Below are 20715 nucleotides of genomic sequence, written 5' to 3'. Positions count from 1 at the left end.
CAATAAGATGAAATGAAAAGATGAACATGAAACATGAAACATGAAAAGATGCTTGACATCACTCATCATCAGAGAAAGGCAAATCAAAACCACAATGAGATAACACCTCAGATGTCACTGATATAACACCAACAGATGTCAGAACGGTTAAAATCAACAACGCAAGAAAACAGGTGTTGACGAGGATGCGGAGAAAAAAGAAATCCTCATGCACTATCGGCAGAAATGCAAACTGGTGCAGCCACTGTAGAAAACAGTATGGAGGTTCCTCAAAAATTAAAAAAGAACTTCCCTATGATCCAGTAACTGCACTACTGGGTATTTAACCAAAGAATATGAAAGCACTAATCCAAAAAGATAAAAGCACCCCTATGTTTACCGCAGCATTATTTACAATAGCCAAATAATAGAAGCAGCCAAGTGTCCATGGATTGATGAAAGGATAAAGAAGATGTGATATATATGTGCACAATGGAATATTACTCAGCCATAGAAAGAATGCAATCTTGCCATTTGCAACAACACAGATGGAGCTAGAGAGTATAACGTTAAGAGAAATCATTAAGTCAGAGAAAGACAAATACCGTATCATTTCACCCATAGGTGGAATTTAGGAAACAAAATAAAGAAAGGGGAAAAAAGACACAAATCAAAAAAACAGACTCTTAACTATAGAGAACAAAGAGATGGTTACCAGAGGGGAGGTGAGTGGGAGGACAGATGAAATAGGTGATGGGGATTAAAGAGCACACTTATCATCATGAGCACTGAGGAATACATAAAATTGTCGAATCACTATATTGTACACCTGAAATGAGCACCATATATTTACTATATTGGAATCAAAAATTTAAAAAGCAATAACAACCTTCCCCCCAAAAAGAGTACTAAGACCCAAAGGGTTTAAAAGATATCCCCAAAGGTAGATGCCACACTCCTCTGTTCCATTTTGAGATGAAGAGCTTCCTGGGGCTCAAAAAGAGATCTGTCGTATTTGGACTTCTGGGCAGATAACAGAGCGGTAAGATCCTGAGCTCATGAACACACAGTGCAACTAACTCTGAAGAAGACTCAAAGACTGGCACACGTAGAGAAGGCCACATTGAGAAGTGCAGGAGGGGTGGAAATGCACTTAGAAACCAAACCTCTGTGAGCTAAGCACACACAGGAGGGATACCATGAGCACCAAGAAGGGAGAGGGGCAGGAGCAGAATCCACACCAAGCACCACAGGCACGGAGAACCCACACTGGAAAGAGGAGTCCCCATAACATCTGGCTTTGAAAACCAGTGGGGGGCTTAACTTCCAGAGTTTTAAAACCAGCAGACTAACTCCAGGTACTTTAAAAATCAGCTGGCGTATTGCAATGAGCGCTGGGTGTTATGCGCAAACAATGAAGCATGGAACACTACATCAAAAACTAATGAAGTACTGGGGGCGCCTGGGTAGCGCAGTCCTTAAGCGTCTGCCTTCGGCTCAGGGTGTGATCCCAGCGTTCTGGGATCAAGCCCCACATCAGGCTCCTCCGCTGGGAGCCTGCTTCTTCCCCTCCCACTCTCCTGCTGTGTTCTCTCTCTCGCTGGCTGTCACATAAATAAATAAAATCTTAAAAAAAAAAAAAAAAAACTAATGAAGTACTGTATGGTAAATAACATAACATAAATAATTAAACAAATAAATAAATCAGCTGGCTTAGCTCCAGGAGAGCTGGAGGATAACAGGAAACTGAGTCCCCACCCTCAAAGAGCCAGCATAACAAATAACCCTGCAGAGACACCACAAGGAAGCAGCGATTTGCAAAGTGCCTGGGGTATCTCAGATTTTTCACTGAAGGGGTGGGAGTCTTTAGGAGACTTCAAGAACAAAAGTCCTAGCAAGCACCATTCTCTTAACCTAGACTCCCTTCACTCCCCACCCCACCCCCCCATCCCCGCCCCATATAGCCAGATACTTGTGGGAACCACCACAAATACTCTCTACATATCTTGCTAGCACCAAGTGCCCCGCCTCTGCATTCCCCTTCTGAGGCACCACATTCAACCTGACCCACTCAGCAGGCATGCCTCCAAAGCCGCTCCTGCCCCAACACACCATGCAAGCAACCCCAGAAGGGACAAGTGCCACTCCAAAGTGACTCCTGCCTTAGGGAGAAGGGAATATAACCACACAAACCAGTGTACCCACAGTCCCATCAGTCAAACCTTATAACTGGCAGTGCAGAGATAGTGCCCTGCAGCTCAGTATACCTGCAGTCCTGGAGCACACAGACTAAGGGCAGGCATCCAATCTGATGGCTGACCTACTACAAGCCCCCTAAAAGCACAGGGACCAAACCCTGACCAGTGTACCCCAAATAGGTAAAATGGGCCTTTGAAGCCAACTGGACTGAAGGTAAACGCAGCTCAGTCACACAGGAGGACCCACGCAGCCACACTGGAGACACCCCTGAAGTGCCTGTTTCCAGTGAACAGAGGACATTGTCCTACAAGGCACCAAAAGACCTCTTCATAAGGCCACTACTTTTAAGATTAGGAGATGTAGCCTATTTCCCTAATACAAAGAAACAAGCACAGAGTTAGACAAAATGAGGAGACAAAGTAATATGATCCAAATGAAAGAACAGGACAAAATCACAGCAAGAGAGCTAAATGAAATGGAGCAATATGCCTGATAAAGATTCAAAGTAATGGTCATAAAGATACTCACTGGACTTGAGAAAAAAGTGGAGGATCTCAGTAAGACCTTCAACAAAGAGATAGAAAATATAAAAAAGAACCAGTCAGAGATGAAAATTTCAGTAACTGAAATTCAAAATACACTAGAGCAAATCGATAGCAGAATAGAGGAGGCAGAACAACTAAGCAGTGATGTGGAAGAAAGAGTAATGGAAAGCAACCAAGCTGAACAGCAAAAAGAATAATAAAAAATGAGAATAGGTTCAGGGAATGCAACAATATCATCAAGCATAGTAATATAAACATTATATGGATCCCAGAAAAAGACAGAAGGCAACAGAAAACTTATCTGAAGAAATTACTGGTGAAAATTTCCCTACTCTGGGGAAGGAACAGATATCCAGATCCAGGAAGCACACAGAGCCCGCAACAAAATTTAGCCAAGGAGGTCCACACCAAGACACATAATAATTAAAACAACAAAAACAAGCTATAAAGAGAAAATTTTAAAAACACAAGAGAAAACAGTTATATACAAGGGGAACCACATAAGGCTATCAGTTGATTTTCAAACAGAAACTTTGCAGGCCAGAGTGGAGTGGCAAGATATATTCAAAGTCCTGAAAAGATAAAACATGCAACCAAGAAAACTCTATTCAGCAAGGCAATCATTCAGACTAGAAGGAGAGATAATGACTTTCGCAGACAAAAGTTAAAAAGTTCATCACCACTAAACTGGGCTTACAAAAACAAAACAAAACAAAGCAAAAAACAAACAAACAAAAAAACATTAAAGGGAATTCTTTGAGTAGAAAGAAAAGGCCATAATTAAGCATAAGAAAATTATGGAAGGAAAAAATTTCACAGGTAAATGCAAACATATAATAAAAGTAGTAGATTAATCACTTACAAAACCAGTATGGAGGTTAAAGCACAAAAGCAGTAAAATCAATTGTAACTATAAAAATCAGTCAAGAGATTCATAAAAAGTATGTAAATATGACATTATATACATAAGCCAGCCGGGGGGGTGAGGCACATAAGAAAAATTCGGTGCATTTAGAATGGGTTCAAAAACTTAAGTGACCATCAATTTAATATAGACTGCTATACACATAGGATGTTCTATATGAACCTAATGGTAACAAATAAAAAACCTGTAATAGATACATAAGAAAACAAAGAGAAAGGTATCCAAGCGTAACACTAACGAAATCCATCAAACCAGAGGAAAGAGCAAGAGAAGAAAAGAACTGCAAAAACAACCATAAAACGAGTAACAAAATGGCATTACATACATACTTCTCAATAATCATTTTAAATGTAAATGGACTAAATACTAAATCAAAAGACATAAGGTGACTGAATGGATAAAAAAAACAAGACCCATATATATGCTGCCTATAAGAGACTAATTTCAGACTTAAAGACACACGCAGACTGACAACGAAGGGATGGAAAAACGTTTACCATGCAAATGGAAGTAAAAACAAAACTGGAAAAGCATTATTTCTATTAGACAAAACAGACTATAAAGCAAAGACTGTAAAAAGAGACAAAGGACACTACGTAATAATAAAGGGAACTATCCGACAAAAGGATATAACAATTGTATATATTCATTCACTCAACATGGGAGCACCTAAGTACATAAAACAACTATTAACAGACATAAAGGAAGTAATTAACAGTACTACAATAATATTAGGAGGTACCCACTTACAGTAATGGACAGATCATCGAGACAGAAAATCAAGAAGGGAAGAGTGGCTCTGAATGCTAAGATATATTCAGGACATCCAATCCCGAAACAGCAGATTACACATTCCTTCCGAGGGGATATGGGCCATTCTCCAGAATAGATCAAATGTTAGACCGCAAAACGAGTCTCAATAAATTGGAAAAGACTGAAATCATGCCAGCCAGCCATCTTTTCCAACCACAATAGGAGGAAACTAGAAATCAATCACAAAAAAAAAAAAAAAAAAGGTCTGGAAAGAACACAGATACATGAGAATAAATAAGAAGCTACTAAACAACGAATGGGTCAACCAAGAAATCAAAGAAGAAATAAAAAAATACATGTAGAACACGAAAATGAAAACACAACAGTCCAAAATCTTTGGGAGGCAGCAAAAGCTGTTTTGTTTTGTTTTTTAAAGATTTTATTTATTTATTTGACAGAGAGAGAGACGGCCATCGAGAGAGGGAACACAAGCAGGGGGAGTGGGAGAGGAAGAAGCAGGCTCCCAGCTGAGGAACCTGATGTGGGGCTCGATCCCAGAACGCCGGGATCACGCCCTGAGCCGAAGGCAGACGATTAACTACTGAGCCACCCAGGCGCCCCATGCAAAAGTTGTTCTAACAGAAAATTTTATAGCAACACAGGCTTATCTCAAGAAACAAGAAAAATCTCAAGTAAACAGCCTAACCTAACATTTAAAGGAGCTAGAAAAAGAAGAAAAACAAAGCCCAATGCCAGTAGAAGGAAGGAAATAATAAAGATTAGAGCAGAAATAAATGAAACAGAGACTTAAAAAACAATAAAACAGATCAATGAAACCAGGAGCTGGGTCTTTGAAGAGACCAAGAAAATTAATGTACCTTCAGTAAGAGTCATCGAGAGAAAAAGACTCAAATAAATAAAATCAGAAATGAAGGAGAAATAACATCAACACCACAGAAACACAAAAGCTTATAAACTTTCATAACAGATTATGAAAAATTATATGCCAACAAATTGGACAACATAAAAGAAATGGATAAATTCCTAGAAACATATAACCTTCCAAAACTGAATCAGGAAAAAATGGTAAATTTGAACAGACCAATTACTAGCAACAAAATTGAATCAGTAATAAAAAACAAAAATCAAAAAACAGAAAAACCACAACTCCCGAAAAATAAAAGTCCAGGACCAGACGGCTTTATAGGTAAATTCTACCAAACATTTAAATAAGAGTTAATACCTATTCTTCTCAAATTATTTTTTAAAAAAAGAAGAGTAAGGAAGCTTCCAAATACATTCTATGAGTCCAGCATTACCTTGTTACCAAAACCAGAGGAAGGCACTACATAAAAAGAAAACTACAGGCTAGTATCTTTCATGAGCATTGATGCAAAAAATCCTCAACAGAATATTAGCAAACTGAATCCAAGAATATGATAAAAGTAAGTCACATAATCAAGTGAGATTTATTCCAGGGATGAAAGGGTAGCTTAATATTCACAAATCAATCAACATGATACATCACATTGACAAGAGAAAAGACAAAAACTGTATGATCATCTCAATAAATGCAGAAAAAGCATTTGACAAAATCAAGTATCTGTCATAATAAAAACTCTCAACAAAGTGGGTTTAGAACATACCACAACATAATAAAGATCATATATGAAAAATTCACAGCTAGCATCACAACCCATGGTGAAAAACTGAGAGCTATTCCTCTAAGATCAGGAGCAAGACAAGGATGTCCACTCTCACCACTGTTACTCAACCCAGGAATCAAAGCCCTAGCCACAGCAATCAGACAAGAATAAGATAAAATAGGAATCCAGAATGGTAAGGAAGAAGTAAAAGTTTCACTATTTGCAGATGACATGATACTGTACATAGAAAACTCTGAAGACTCCACCAAAAAACTACTACAACTGATAAATTAATTCAGTAAAGTCACAGGATACAAAACATACAGAAATCAGTTGCATTTCTATACACTAATAATGAGATAGCAGAAAGAGAAACTAAACATTAATCCCACCTACAACTGCACCAAAAAGAATAAAATACCCAGGAATAAATTTAACCAAGGAGATGAAAGACACATACGCCAAAAACTAAAAAACACTGATGAAACAAACTGAAGAGGACACAAACAAATGGAAAGATACTCTATGCCCATGGCTTGGAAGAATCAATATTGTTAAAATGTCTGTGCTACCCAAAGCAATCTACAGATTCAATGCAATCTGTATCAAAACAACAACAGCATTTTTCACAGAACTAAGACAACGAATTTAAAATTTTTGTGGAACCATAAGAGACCCCAAATACGCAAAACAATTTTGAGAAAGAGCTAAGGTGGAGGTATCACAATCCCAGATTTCAAGATACATTACAAAGCCATACTAATCAAAACAGGATCATACTGGCACAAAAACAGGCACAGATCAATGGAACAGAACAGCGAACCCAGAAATAAACCTATGTTTATATGGTCAAATTACCTATGACAAAGGAGGCGAGAATATACAATGGGAAAAAGTCTCTTCAATAAATGATGCTGGGAAAACTGGGCAGCTACATGCAAAAGAATGAAATTGGACCACTTTTTTACACCATACACAAAAATAAACTCAAAATGGATTAAAGACCTAAATGTGAGACATGGAACCATAAAAACCCCTAAAAGAAAAGATAGGCACTAATCTCTTGAACCTATGTCCAAGCTTTAGCTACATTTTTTGGGTCTGTCTCCTCAGGCAAGGGAAACAAAAGCAAAAAACAATAACAAAAAAACAAAAAACAAAAAACAAAACACTACTGGGACTATACCAAAAATAAAAAGCTTTTGCACAGCAAAGGAAGCAATCAACAAAATAAAAAGATAATCCAGTGAATGCGAGAAGATATTTTTGCAAATGATATATCCAATAAGTGGTTCATATCAACTCAACGCTAAAAAAAAAAAAACACAAATTATCTAATTTAAAAATGGGCAGAAAACCTGAGCAGGTATTTTTCCAAAGAAAGCATACAGACGGCCAACAGACATGAAAAGATGTGCAACATCACTCATCATCAGGGGAATGCAAGTCAAAACCACAACGAGGTATGACCTCATACTTGTCAGAATGGCTAAAATCAAAAAGAAAAAATAACAAGTGTTGGTGAGGATGTAGAGAAAAAGGAACCTTCATGCGCTGTTGGTGGAAATGCAAGGTGATGCAGCCACTGTGGAAAACAGTATGGAGGTTCCTCAAAAAATTAAAAGAAAGAACTACCATATGATCCAGTAATTCCACCACTGGGTATTTACTCAAAGAAAAGGAAAACACAAACTCAAACAGATAATATGCACCCCTATGTTCCCTGCAGCATTTTTACGATATCCAAGATAGAGAAGCAACCTAAGTTTGCATCCACAAATGAATGGATCAAGAAGATGTGGTATATACATACAATGGAATATTACTCAGCCATAGAAAAGAACGGGATCTTGCCATTTGCCACAATATGGATGTACCTAGAGGCTATAACAGTAAGTGAAATAAGTCAAAGACAAATACCGTATGATTTCACTCATATGTGGAATTTAAGAAACAAATGACCAAAACAAGAGACAAAAAAAATGGACTCTTAAATAGAGCAAATTAGCTGGTGGTTGCCAAATGGGAGGTGGGTGGGGGGATGGGTAAATAGATAAAGCGATTAAGAGTATATTTATAATGAGCACTGAGTAATATACAGAATTGTTGAATCATAGTGTATACCTGAAAGTAATACAACACTGCATGTTGTAGTTATACTTCAATTTTAAAATTAAATTAAATAAAACTATTAAAAAAAAGAAGTTTGTCATATTTGTTCCAAACAAATATTTATTAAACACCTATCGAACCTAAGGTATTATTCTAGGTGATAAGGATAATAGTGAACAACGTAGGTAAGGTCCCTGCCCTCATGGAATTAACATTCTAGAAGAGGAAAAAAGATAAATAATATAATCTCAGTGGGTGATATGTTCTATACAAATTAAAATGTGGCAATATTAAAACGAGTGGGTGGGGAGCAGGGAAAGGGACAGACACCTCTATAGATAGCGATGTTATGAAAGGCCTCTCTTACATCGCCTTAACTGATAACTAATGATAAGAAAGAGCAGAGCAAGAACATTCCAGAAAAGAGAAAACAAGGCCCCAGAGAAACAATGATCTTAACACAGTCAAGAAATAGAACAGAATGTATCTAAAGCAGAATGAGCCTAGATTCAGAGAATTAATTAGGAGTCAGATCAAATATAAACTTAAATTTAGTTTTACCTGAGTGCAAGGGAAAGCCACTGTGAAGTTATAAGTAGGAGAGTGACATTATCCAATTTTTAAATTTAGAACATGACCACATTTTGTGGCAAACAGATAGAAAAGTATTCAGAGTAAAAGCATTTTGGGGAGATCAGTTAGAAGTTAGGTGGTCTGAATTAGGGTGCTGGAAATGGGGTTGAGTGGATGGATTTGAGACCCTCACCAATGGGGTTTAACACCAGCGGAAACAAGGGAGGGGAGGAGCTAAGGGCTGCTTGATTAAGCAGATGAGAACACCCCGCCTGAGGAGCAAAGGGCTCCAAACCAAGATTTCTGTTTTGATGATGTTACTCTGAGATGCCCAGAGGCAGGATGAGTTAGCCTGGAAGCAGATTCCCATATACAGCTGACCCCTGAACAACATGGATTTGGACTGTGCAGGTGCACTTATACATGGACTTCTCTCAATAAATAAAGTACTATAAATGTATTTTCTCTTATGATTTTCTCTTTTTTTTTTTAATAGGCTCTACACTCAATGTGGGGCTTGAACTCACGACCCCAAGATCAAGAGCGGCATGCTCTACCGAGTGAGCCAGCCAGGTGCCCCTTCCTTACTTCTTAATAACGTTTTCTTTTCTCTTGCTTACTTTATGGGAAGAATATAGTATAATACACAAAACATACAAAATATGTGTTAAGTGACAGTTTATGTTATTGGTAACACTTAATGGTCAACACTGGCCATTGGTAGTTAAGTTTTGGGGGAGACAAAGTTATACACGGATTTTTGATTGTGTGGGGTGTGGAGGGTGGTCAGTGCCTCTCACCTCACATGGTTCTAGGGTCAACTCTACCTCAGAATTTAAATTAAAAATACTTTGAATGTTTAGAGTATAGACTAAAAATGTAACAAATGTGATGTGAGGCATTCCAAAGAAATGTCAGCTCACATGGAGCTCAAAGACTTTGTTTATGGAAAAAGTGAAATACATACTGACCCAGAGTATGCAAACAAAAATGGCATAAAATAACAATGCGAACTCTATTCCCCACCATGGTCTTGAGTTGTTTTGTTTTTGTCTTAACTTTAGATGGCATGTGTAGAAAAGAAGCCATTTCCCCCCCAAAATATACTGTTTAAGACCTGAAATTTAAATTCTTTAGCCTACACCAAGGCACTCAAGGTCTCCAGAAGCATTAAAAATAAAAATACTAATTTCGGCTAAACCTTCAGACTTAAGAGTATCCAGGCTTGTGGTAATTCACAAAATTACCACAGAATAAGACAATTTTCCCTGCATTCTGGACCCAAGGTAAGACTGCCCTTCCTGGTCCATTTGTTCTTCTGGTCCAGAATGTACTTCTATGGCTTACGAGCTAGAAAATGTATTTATTCTAAGGAGGCAGAATTCAGAATAAATACATCAGCAACATGAACAACATGGCCCTGTCGTCCTTTTAGGGAGGACCAAGGTGGGCCAAGGAATAGAGCCGAAAGATTGGACTAAGTACTTTTATTAACTGTCTGGTATTTTCTATTCAAGTACTAACTGTGCAGCATCTGTAATATATCTATTATGTACAATCTAAAATACAGTCATAAGATAGGACAGAGCTAGCAACTATTGTTATTTCAGTTTTCTTCAATTTTTCTGAGAAGTTTTCAAAATCTAGTACTTCCTTTAAAATCAAGAAAAATTTAGGAACAATCTAAATTTGTCATTTTCCATCTTCAATCACTAATGTACCTTCAGTTATGACTAAATTACTTTTCTTTTAAAACATTCATTGTCAGTCAAATATTTTTAGCCTATCATGTTTCCTTAGGGTTTGATTTTAGTCATTTATTTCTCATTTCTTTCCTCATATTCCATGAGAATGTATTTGTTACCTCTACCGACTAGCTTTACCTTCTCCATCTTCCTTGGCTTTATCTTTCTCTTTCCTGAAAATTAACTCTGGAAAACCTTCAAGCCTCAGTCTTAGGCCCTAACTATCCCCATATATTCAATCGGTTATTCACAAATGATGAGCCATAAAATTACATCTAACTCAGATCTGAGTCCACGATCTGAATATTCAACATACTATCCTCCACTATAACTCACAATTACCTCTTCATTTAACATATCTAGATTTAAGTTATGATCTTCCCACAAACCAATGCTAAAAAATATTTACCGCTGTTCCCTACCTCAGTGGAGAGCACCCACCATCCACTCAGATACATGACCCAGAAACCTAAGACTTAATCCTTGACCACATCCTCTGTTTCAGTCTACAAAAACAGTTCATTCATCACTATGTCCTCCCATATATGTCCCCATACATTCCAAACTCCTCTGTCCATCCTCTTCTTCCCATCTCTGCTATTATCACTGTTACCTGTCCTTTCTCAAGGGGATCACTACAATAGTCTATTACTGGGGCCTTTCACATCTACTCTCCTGCACACAAATTCAACTATTCTTCCCATTGCAGCAAATGTGGTCTTTGCAAAATTTACATCTTATAAAGTCATCCTAAATAAGTCCTGCTTAAAACCCTTCAGTGGCTTCTTTCTGCTCTTAGGTAAAAGCCCAAATTCAAAGATGGTCTGCAAGGTCCTGCGTTGTCTGGCTCCAATACATCTTTAGTCTCATCTTACTTATTCCATGTTTCCCCTCACTCTACACTTCATCTACAGTGACCTTCTTTCATTTTCTAGAACATTCCACACTCCCCTCCATTACAGGGCTTTCGTGATGCTGTTCTCATTTTCCAGAATACTTTTTTTCTCCCATATGGTAGCCGTGATTATGTACCTACCATGTCCATGTCCTGATTCCTGGAATTTGTGAATATATTACCTAACATGGCCAAAGGGATTTTGTGGATGTGATTAAGGATCTTGAGACTGGAAGGTTATCCTGGATTACCCAGGTGAGCCTAATGAACTCACAAGGGTCCTTATGAGAGGAAGGTAGGAGAGTCTGTGAGAGGAGGAGATGCAACAATGTAAGCAAGAGGTCAGAGTCACAGAGAGATCTGCAGATGAAGGAAGGGGTACTAATGAATGCAGCCAGCCTCAAGAAGCCAGAAAAGGTAAGAAGTGGACTATGCCCCAGAGCTTCAGAAGGAACACAGCCTAGTCAACACATCGATTTTAGGACTTCTGGCCACCAAAACTAGAAGAGAATAAGCTTATGCTGTTTTAGGTCACTGGGTTTGTGGTAATTTTTACAGCAAAATTAAGCAATGAATACACCCACCTTCACCAGTAACTGCATAGTGCACTGATCTCGGGTCAAATGCATTTTTAAGGCTTCCCTGAAATTCTTAATTGAGGCAAATGCCCCTTTTATGTATTCTCAAGGCATCCTCTACATCACCAGTTAAGGTTGTAACATACAATTATTTACAAAATTGATTATTTGACTCATGCATTCTCCTTTACTAGATCGAAGTTCTACAACACTAGGAACCACATCTAGTTTTGTGCACCAAAGTACCCGGCAAAGTACCTGGCACATAGTAGGCACCCATGGATTTTTTTTCACTTCAGCACAAGAACAACCTGCTGTCCTCTACCAATCAGTAACGCCATTTTGGTAGGTAACCTGTGGAGGGTCTTTCTTCAGCCATCTTGCTCAGCACTACATGGGCCCTGAATCTGAAGAGCTCTGAGTTTCTTTCAAGAAATTTTCTTCTGTTATATATTCGGTTATTTCCTCTCTCCACTCCCTTCTCTCCTTCTGAAATTTCTAGTAGATCGGTATTAGAATTTTGGTCTACCCCAGTTCTTTGTGCCTTTTAGGCAGCATTCTAGAAAAACTACAAAGCTCAATCTTTCAGATTGCTGATCTGATCTTCAGCTGTGCCTCCTCCGCTTATTACTCCATCTGTATGGAAAGTTTAAATATAGTCAATGAAATTAGAACACAGAGAGATCCAATTGATCCTTTATGAACTAGCCTCTCACCCCTCTAAAATCTATTGATCATGTGTAATTTCTAAATCATATTCTCTTGCTCTGCCAATTCAATTGCCTTGAGTAGTAAGTATTCACAATGTGGATTTCCTTAAATATTTTGTAACCCTAGTTGTACAGTATGCCCTTTTACCCATCTGTAGTTGCTGGATCTATTTGTTGCAGCCTGCAAATTTCATGGAAAGATCTAGATATGGTGTGGGTAGGGTGGGCTGGCAATTTTTAGTTCTTCACAAAGGAATTCAAGCTCCTCTTTAGACAGTCAGTAGCTGCCTGGAACACATTCTCCCTCTTGAGTCTTAGGAAGACTTAATGGTCTGAGTGCTGTTCCTTATTTAATCAGCCTGACTACTGAAGAACAGAATTTTTAGCAAGAAGCAGTTTTTCTTTGATATAAAAAACAAAAGGGGCACCTGGGTGCTCAGTTGGTTAAGCATCTGCCTTCGGCTCAGGTCAGAATCCCAGGGTCCTAGGATCAAGCGAGCCCTGCATGGAGCACGCTGTTCAGCAGAGAGTATGCTTTTCCCTCTGCCCCTCCCCCTGCTCGTGCTCTCTCTCTCAATAAGTAATTAAATCTTAAAATAATAACAACAACAAAACTCCAAAAGTTCTTAATATGAAGTCCCTAAAAAGATTTGCAGTTCCACAAAATCCCAGAAATTACATATGGAATTACTTTCTCTATGTGCCTTTTTCTAAGTAGAAAGTGTGCAGCTTTCCTAGGATAGCCAAAGGGTTCTGTGACTCTAAAAATGTTAAGATCCACTGCTTAAGGATTTAGGAAGATGATTTTAATGTAAATCTGAGGGTTTTCTTGTTTTTTCCAAGTTGTCTGCTTTGTCTATCTCTCAAAAATAGTGCCAGATTAGTAACAATATTAACTAGTGTAAATCTGGTTGACCAAGATTTCATTATACTTGTGATTAAGTCATAAGCAAATGGGATGGAATAAGTATCTTCAAAAAGTAAGAGAATGTCACAGTCACAAAACAATGAGCTACTATAGGAGAACCTTTTAGATGTTCTGAAGTTTTACATGACTTTAAAAATACCTATATTTCTTTTCATTTGCTATTCTTACTAATGAAGACATCGTCTAAACCAACAACTGTACTAAATGACTGAGACATCTGACCCAAATAGTGATTATTAAAGGAAGAGATATGATATCAACTTCAGAAATAATTAATGATCAATGTTCTGAAGAAAATAATTTAGAGTACACCACACATCTAGTCTTTGTACATCCAGCACCTGCTGGATAAATATTTATTGAATCAATACGGAAATGGAAGAATGAGTTAGTCTGAATATGATATTTTAAGAATTATCACTTCCTTAGGAAGGCAGTGTGCAATTTTAAATGATTCATAAAGTAGAAAGATGGCAGAACTAAAAAAAGACAAATATAAAAGCTTATGCTAATAGATCAAATGAGAAAATGCCACACACACACACAAAAGTAAAATACCTAAGAATCGTGCTGAATCAAAAGCAGATTAAATCGGCTCTTCAAAAACATTATCACAAAGATGAATTTCATTATCTATCAAGCAATGGCTTTAACAAAAGACAAAAGACTTACTAGGAGAGCAAAATGATATTTTGCTATCTACATTTTAAAATCTCCAAAGAAAAGATTAACAAAGTCAACATCGAGGAATAAAAATCATGAAAGAACAGTAAGTAGAGCCCACAAGGAAAATTCAAGCTCTGGCAGTTCTAACAAGAGGGAAAAAATATGCAATAAACCATCTTTTCGCTATATTAGAAAAAAAAAAAAAAAAGCAACCCGAAGTATTTCTATTATTGCCTGAAAGGTTAAACGAAAGTGATTATATGTCTTCCAGCTCTCTAAGAAAAAGCAGGGGCAAACATCAGAAAACCTCTCTTGATGAGACTGTGAGAGCTACTACTGTTGAAAGAAGACACAAGAAAAAAAAAGTCATTTCAAATTTTTTAAAACAGAAAAATTAAAAAGGTTTAAACATTTTTCTGCCCGGAGATGGGGCTTACACCAGATTTCTCATGACGCTTTCCAGCTCTATACTCTGATCATGGAGAAAAATATCTAACCCCTTTGAACGTAAATGAGTTCTAAGTTATTATGCAGAGAGAGGGAGTTTTTCTTCTTTGACCTGCCAGGCTTCTGATGGTCAATGTTATACTCCAAGATCCAATTAACAGCAGCAGTACAACCACAGTAAGAAACAAAATAAACTTACCTCCTGTTCTTCCATTACCGATCTGCAGAGCAGGCTGAAGGCTTCTTTCATTTTGCAATAAATGAGGCAAATGATAATAAATACTTGGCACTTGAAGAGATTTTTTGCTTGTTAACTCCTTTAATAGCTTCAGGGTATTATCTAAAACAGAAAAGCATAATTAATGCACAGGACTGCCTTACTTAACACAAGTTGCTGATTTTACAAATACAGCAGTAAAAATTTGTGCCTTTTAGGGAGCATTCTCATATATTATGAGAACTAGAACTAAGGAATTTTCTTTCCTAATTTCATACTTTGGTGAATAAGATCTCCATTTAAAATGAAAAAGGACACTTGCTCAACCAAAGTCTCAGAGTCCCGATGTTGACAGCACTCCAAAGAAGCCACAGTACCGTGAAAAGGTAGAATGCTTTCATCACTTGCCTGAGTTCAGAACTCAGGCCCTGCAGGACACTCTCAACATGCCACCTGTTTATGAAAATGCAATAAGCATGTTCACCACCAATAACTTTCACTTTCCTTATGCTATTCTATTTTACTGAATTTTCACATGGAAGATTTTTTTTTCCAAAAAAAAAATACAAGTACAATAATTTAAACAGCACAATTTGAGAATGCTCCGTAGAGATCCTAACTTCCAAATAATTTTTCCATTTTTCTTGGAAGAGTTAATGAATCCTTTAATATAATATGAAATAAAAAATCTAGTAAGCAATATTGTTTTAAAGTTCCAACTATATTATAATTTAATCTTTTAAATACAGAAGTTAGCAGTAAGGACCTAAAGCCTTGAAGATTTCATGCAAAACTCTATGAAAACTCCATTAAAAATGTGACAAGAAACAAAAATTCACAAAAGAAATGCAAATAACTGTTATATTAACATTTAATAAAATTAACATTTAATCTCATAAGAAACAATTGTAAATTACAAGACACCAATTTCAACCTATCAACTTAGCATAAGATTAAATAGTAATATTAAATATTGGTGATAATGTGATATATGTTTCAGCTATTCAGAAGGGCATCGAAAAAACCTAAAACATGTCTGCATTATTAATCAATAATTTCCCTTTTAGGAATTTCACTTTTATGCACTCAGTAAATATTCAGTGATGATCTATTTTGTCCCAGCCACTGTGTCATGTGTTTAGAAATGAACAGTCATCAAAACATAGATCCTTGTTTTTAAGGGAAGTCATAATTTAATGAAATAACGAAGGGCTACCAGAAATGTGACCAATTTATACACAAAGACATTCATCGCAGTGTTATAAATTGGGGAGAAAAAACGACACAGGAAAATCCTATTTGCCTAGTAGTAGAAAAACATTTAACACATTATGGTATATGGTTAACTAACATACAGCCATTGAAAATGGCATTTCCGAAGAATATTCAATGACGTAGTAAAATGCTAATAGCCTTATTCCAAAAGTAAAAATGAGGCTTTAACACACAATCACAATTTGGAAGAAAAACATAAATGGAAAAAAGACTAGAAGGAAACACAAAATGTTAAATCACTTGGCAGCAGGCTTATGAGTGATTTTTTATTACCTACACCATTCCATAATTTTAAATGTTACCGTGCCATGACATACATTTCACAATCAGGAGGGCAAGCACAGAGCATGAAAATTTAAAAACAAGGTCAGGTAGTGAATCTAAGACAAGAGGAATGAATGACAAAGGATGGGAAAAGATGCTGCTAAATGAAAAAGTGTATTAATCTTGAAAGATTACATAAATTTTGAGGCGATTACATACATATGTCAATTTAATTATTAGACTAAGAAAAGCACAAAACAGAGAGAGAATAACTGGCATTCATCTTACTCTAACCACAAGTTCTTAGAGAAGGAACAGATCAGATACCCCCGAAAGTACACACTGTAATAAAACCAATTTTTTTTTATAAGTCAGAGATAAGAGTACTAATTGCTTCAAATAGCTCAAAGGTTCTCCAGAGTCTGAGGTCCATACAAGTCACAACATAAAAACACAAAATTAAATTTTAATCTCATTTGGAATATGTTTTTTAAAGATCTGGCTTTTTGCTATTGTCAGTGAAATTTATACAACTGAAATCTAAATCAATATTACATTACTCTCTTAAAATCAAATTTGGCAATTAATAAAAATTGTTTTATAATTTACCATTATAGGAAAGTTTTGTGTGATGTTTCTCTCTGATAACAGTAGTAAATGCTGGTTGATAAGCTACCTCATACAACTCTCAAATAAATTATTTCACATAACCCTTTGAAAATATATTTTTATAATATAACTAAAAATATCATTTGTACCTGAAAATTTATTTAATGCATCCTTACTTCCATTTGTTTCTGCTCCTACACGCTTGAACTGTTGTACAATGGCATTTAGTTCAGAAGAGCGTTGTGAGATTCTATGTTCAGCTATTCGAAGACGTTCTTTCAAGGCAAGAAACTCTCGTTGATAAGCAATCAGTTTTTCTAGAAGCAAAACCAAAAGTTTTTAGTATCTTAAAAAAAAACATATAACTGTAAGATCAGAAATTTTAAAGTCAAATTTCCCAGAAAGAGATATTCATTTATGTATTGATAGAGAACTGAAAATAAAAAAGAGCCCTAACCAGTTATATATAACAAAGCCTCCATAATGTAATGTTTGTTTGTTTTAGCGTTAGAAAGCAGGTTTTTTTTCCTGAGACTTTCTTTAAATTTTTTTAAATTTAAATTCGACTTAGTAAACATATAGTGTATTATTAGTTTCAGGGGTAGAATTTAGTGATTCATTAGGTGCATATAACACCCAGTACTCATTCCATCAAGTGCTCCCATCCCCCACCCACTGCCCCTCCAGCAACCCTCAGTTTGTTCCCTATAGTTCAGAGTCTCTCATGGTTTGTCTCCCTCTCTGTTTTTGTCTTATTTTTCCTTCCCTTCCCCTGTGTTCATCTGTTGCTCCTAACATCTGTAAGAATGCAAGCACTTTCTACTTAGCACTTACAAAATGTAAAGATAGGGAGAAAAGGACAAAAGTTTTTAGAATTAACACTTCAAGCATAATACTAACATCATTTCTCAAAAGGTTCGAACAACTTGTTTGTATTAAGAAGATGGAGAGATGAAGTATTGAAACTGATGATAATATATCGAATAATAAAATGATTATTGCCTCTTTTATAGCATAATCATTTATTTCCATAGGGTGTTTCCACTGTACTTCCTATTCTGCAAACATTTCCCTAGGCCAGACTTTGGCCAAATTCCTGATTCCTAAACACTCTATCAGACAGATGTAAAATAAACTGGGATGACCCCAGTTAAAAGTCATCCATTTTAATTTGAGAGAATCACAGGTCAGGAAAACCTCAGTCTGGGAAATAAAAGAGGATTTTATGAGGATAAATGTAGGCATTTGAAACAACAGTATCAGACAGCTCAGAAAGACAAAGTGCACAGTGAGAAGAGGCCTAAGGACAGAACCTGACATCAAAATCTAAGAGATGGTGAAAGAAAAAGCATTCATTAATCTCGATCAGCAATGCTGAAAGATAGCTGAGGCTCTGGGAGTAATATGAGCAATTTCCACAACCTCATTAAACTAAGAGAAACCCGAACAATGGTTTTCAACTTCTGTATCAAGCTAGATAATCCAGGGCTACTATTTTGACATCTCAACAAAACACACTTTAGAAAGACCACTTTTTATTTAATATCATTATCTCTGCTTTATTCAAGGATAGACACAATAAGAAACAGACTTACAAAAAATAAATCGGCATGTTTCATAAAGTTAGTCTTAAAAACAGGCAATGATGTTGTTCCTTGTCCCTTACACAAAAGCCCACAGAGTAAACACCTCTTCAAAATTTTGTGGCAGGGGAAAAAAAAAGTCTGTCCTGCTCAACCATCATTCTTCCTTATATTGAACAATGACAGCCACGTAAGCAGCTGTATTCCCCCTTAACCTGCTGGCTTTAGGAGGGAAGGAAGGAAAAAGCAGGCTGTGATTAGGTCGGGCAGATAGGGAGCTTCGAGGCACCATCAAGGTCCTAACGACTGACCTGGGTAGGGGTCCAATAAAATTTGTTATTATACATTCATAGTTTAGGCACTTATCCATATGCATAAATGCGTTAAATAAAAGAAATGTCAAAAAGATACTATTCACAAACACAAAAGTATAAACAATTATACTCTAACAAAAACTGTAACATTGATAACAAGAGATACCCAAGATTCATGCAATGAAAACTACAAACCCCTTACGGACACCTCTACCAAAAGAGTAAATGAAGTCATCTCAATCCTTAGTGAGAAGGCTCAAACTTGTAAAAAGGATAAATTCTACCCTAAGTTAAATAATAAATTCAATTCAATACCTTTCAAAAGAATAATGAAACTCTTTTGGAATATGACCTTTTATATGTGATTCTAAAATTCACCTAGAGGAGAGAATGTGTTTAAAGAGGGAAAAAAAAAAACAAACAATAAGGGGGAATTTGCTCTGAGATCAGAACACACTAGAAGGTTATAGAAATTAAAGCAGTGTGGACTGCCAGGTCCAGAGAGTGCAGACAAGAGCCGGTGACACCAAGCAGGCTGTGTCCAAAATCAGCACAGGTCAACGGTCCCTTCAGTTCCTCCCTCTTCACGTGAGCAAGTTAAAATCCTCTCCTGAACACTCACGCAGTGCTGAGGGTGTGGTTTCTTGACATCACCCACCCAAAAGAGAATTAAAACTCTCTGGAAAATAAGTTTAAGACGAACCTAAAACAATCTGGTGTACAGTAAGAAAACACTATTTAAAAACAAAAAACACCACAGGACTTGTCAAAAGGGCACAGCAAGGGACCTGAGGGGCTCGTCACCAGATTGGGGGCAATTTAAGTACGAAACAAATATCGATAGTAACAGATGAGGGAGATGGGTTTCTTAGAGCAGAATGCCAACCACTAAATGTAGAAGGAATGATGAATGTTGGAAAAATCACCATTCTGCAACCATCACAGCAATGACTGATTCAGGCAAGAACTGAAAATGGACGCTAAGACTGGCGGGGGGAAGCGTGCTGAGCAACGGGATAGATATGCCACCTCAGAGCGTCTCCCTACAAAGTACTCGTGCATTTACACAGGGCAAAACATGCTGGTTTTACCAGGAGAAACGTGGCAGACATCTTTCTTAAGCGATCAAAGTTTACCTCAGCAGCCAGAAAACGGACGTGAGGTGCCTCCTGATGCGAGGCGCGGAGGACACGCCTCGTTCGCGCGGTATTCCTGCCAAAAATGCATAATCTGAGTCTAATCTCGAGGAAACATCAGACGCATCCAAACTGAGAGACAAGGTACAAAACAAAAAGCTGGTACTATAAAAAAAATGTCAAGGTCATCGAAGACAAAGGCTTGTGAGGAACTGCCGCAGATGAAGGGACTAAAGGAGATGAGACAACTCAAGGCAAGTGCAGTCCTGGCTGAATCCTGGACCAGAAAAACTACACGCTACAAAGAACATTACTGGAAAAGAATAGCAGAATACGGGCTATAGACTAGATATTATATCAATGTTAAATTCCCTAAATTGGATACTCATAGCAGAGTTCCTTGTTCCTAGGAAATCGACATTAAATTAGGGGTAAAAAGGCATGATTTCTGTAATTTATACCCAAATATTCCTAAAAACAAATGAATTATCTACATATAGAAAGATGATAGAGGCAAAATAGTCACAATAGAGGAAATGTATAGAAAAGTCATTTTGCACTGCCCTGGTAACAGTTCTTGTTTGAAACTTTAAAAAAAAAACAAGTTTTTAAAAAG

The 20715-nt window shown here is 36.9% G+C and overlaps 1 protein-coding gene across 5 annotated transcripts in view; it reads right to left on the bottom strand.

Annotated features, from left to right (window-relative positions):
• The window catches only part of MGAT4A (alpha-1,3-mannosyl-glycoprotein 4-beta-N-acetylglucosaminyltransferase A), a 118962-nt gene that overhangs the window by 54963 nt on the left and 43284 nt on the right, over positions 1-20715 (bottom strand). For 4 of the 5 annotated variants that reach the window (XM_045771838.2, XM_045771835.2, XM_087863330.1 and 1 more), the window contains 2 exons: positions 17216-17383; positions 14901-15041 (listed from right to left, as the gene is read on the bottom strand). In XM_045771838.2, coding sequence (XP_045627794.2) covers positions 14901-15041; positions 17216-17383 — 309 coding nt within the window. The remainder of the gene's footprint in view (positions 1-14900; positions 15042-17215; positions 17384-20715) is intronic. The other variant, XM_087863332.1, reaches the window with a different exon arrangement.

The sequence above is a fragment of the Ursus americanus genome, chromosome 7 (genome assembly GCF_024610735.1).
Source record: "Ursus americanus isolate L20-20 chromosome 7, mUrsAme1.1.p, whole genome shotgun sequence".
Taxonomy (NCBI): Eukaryota; Metazoa; Chordata; class Mammalia; order Carnivora; family Ursidae; genus Ursus; species Ursus americanus.
This window is presented reverse-complemented; position numbering and strand designations above follow the sequence as displayed.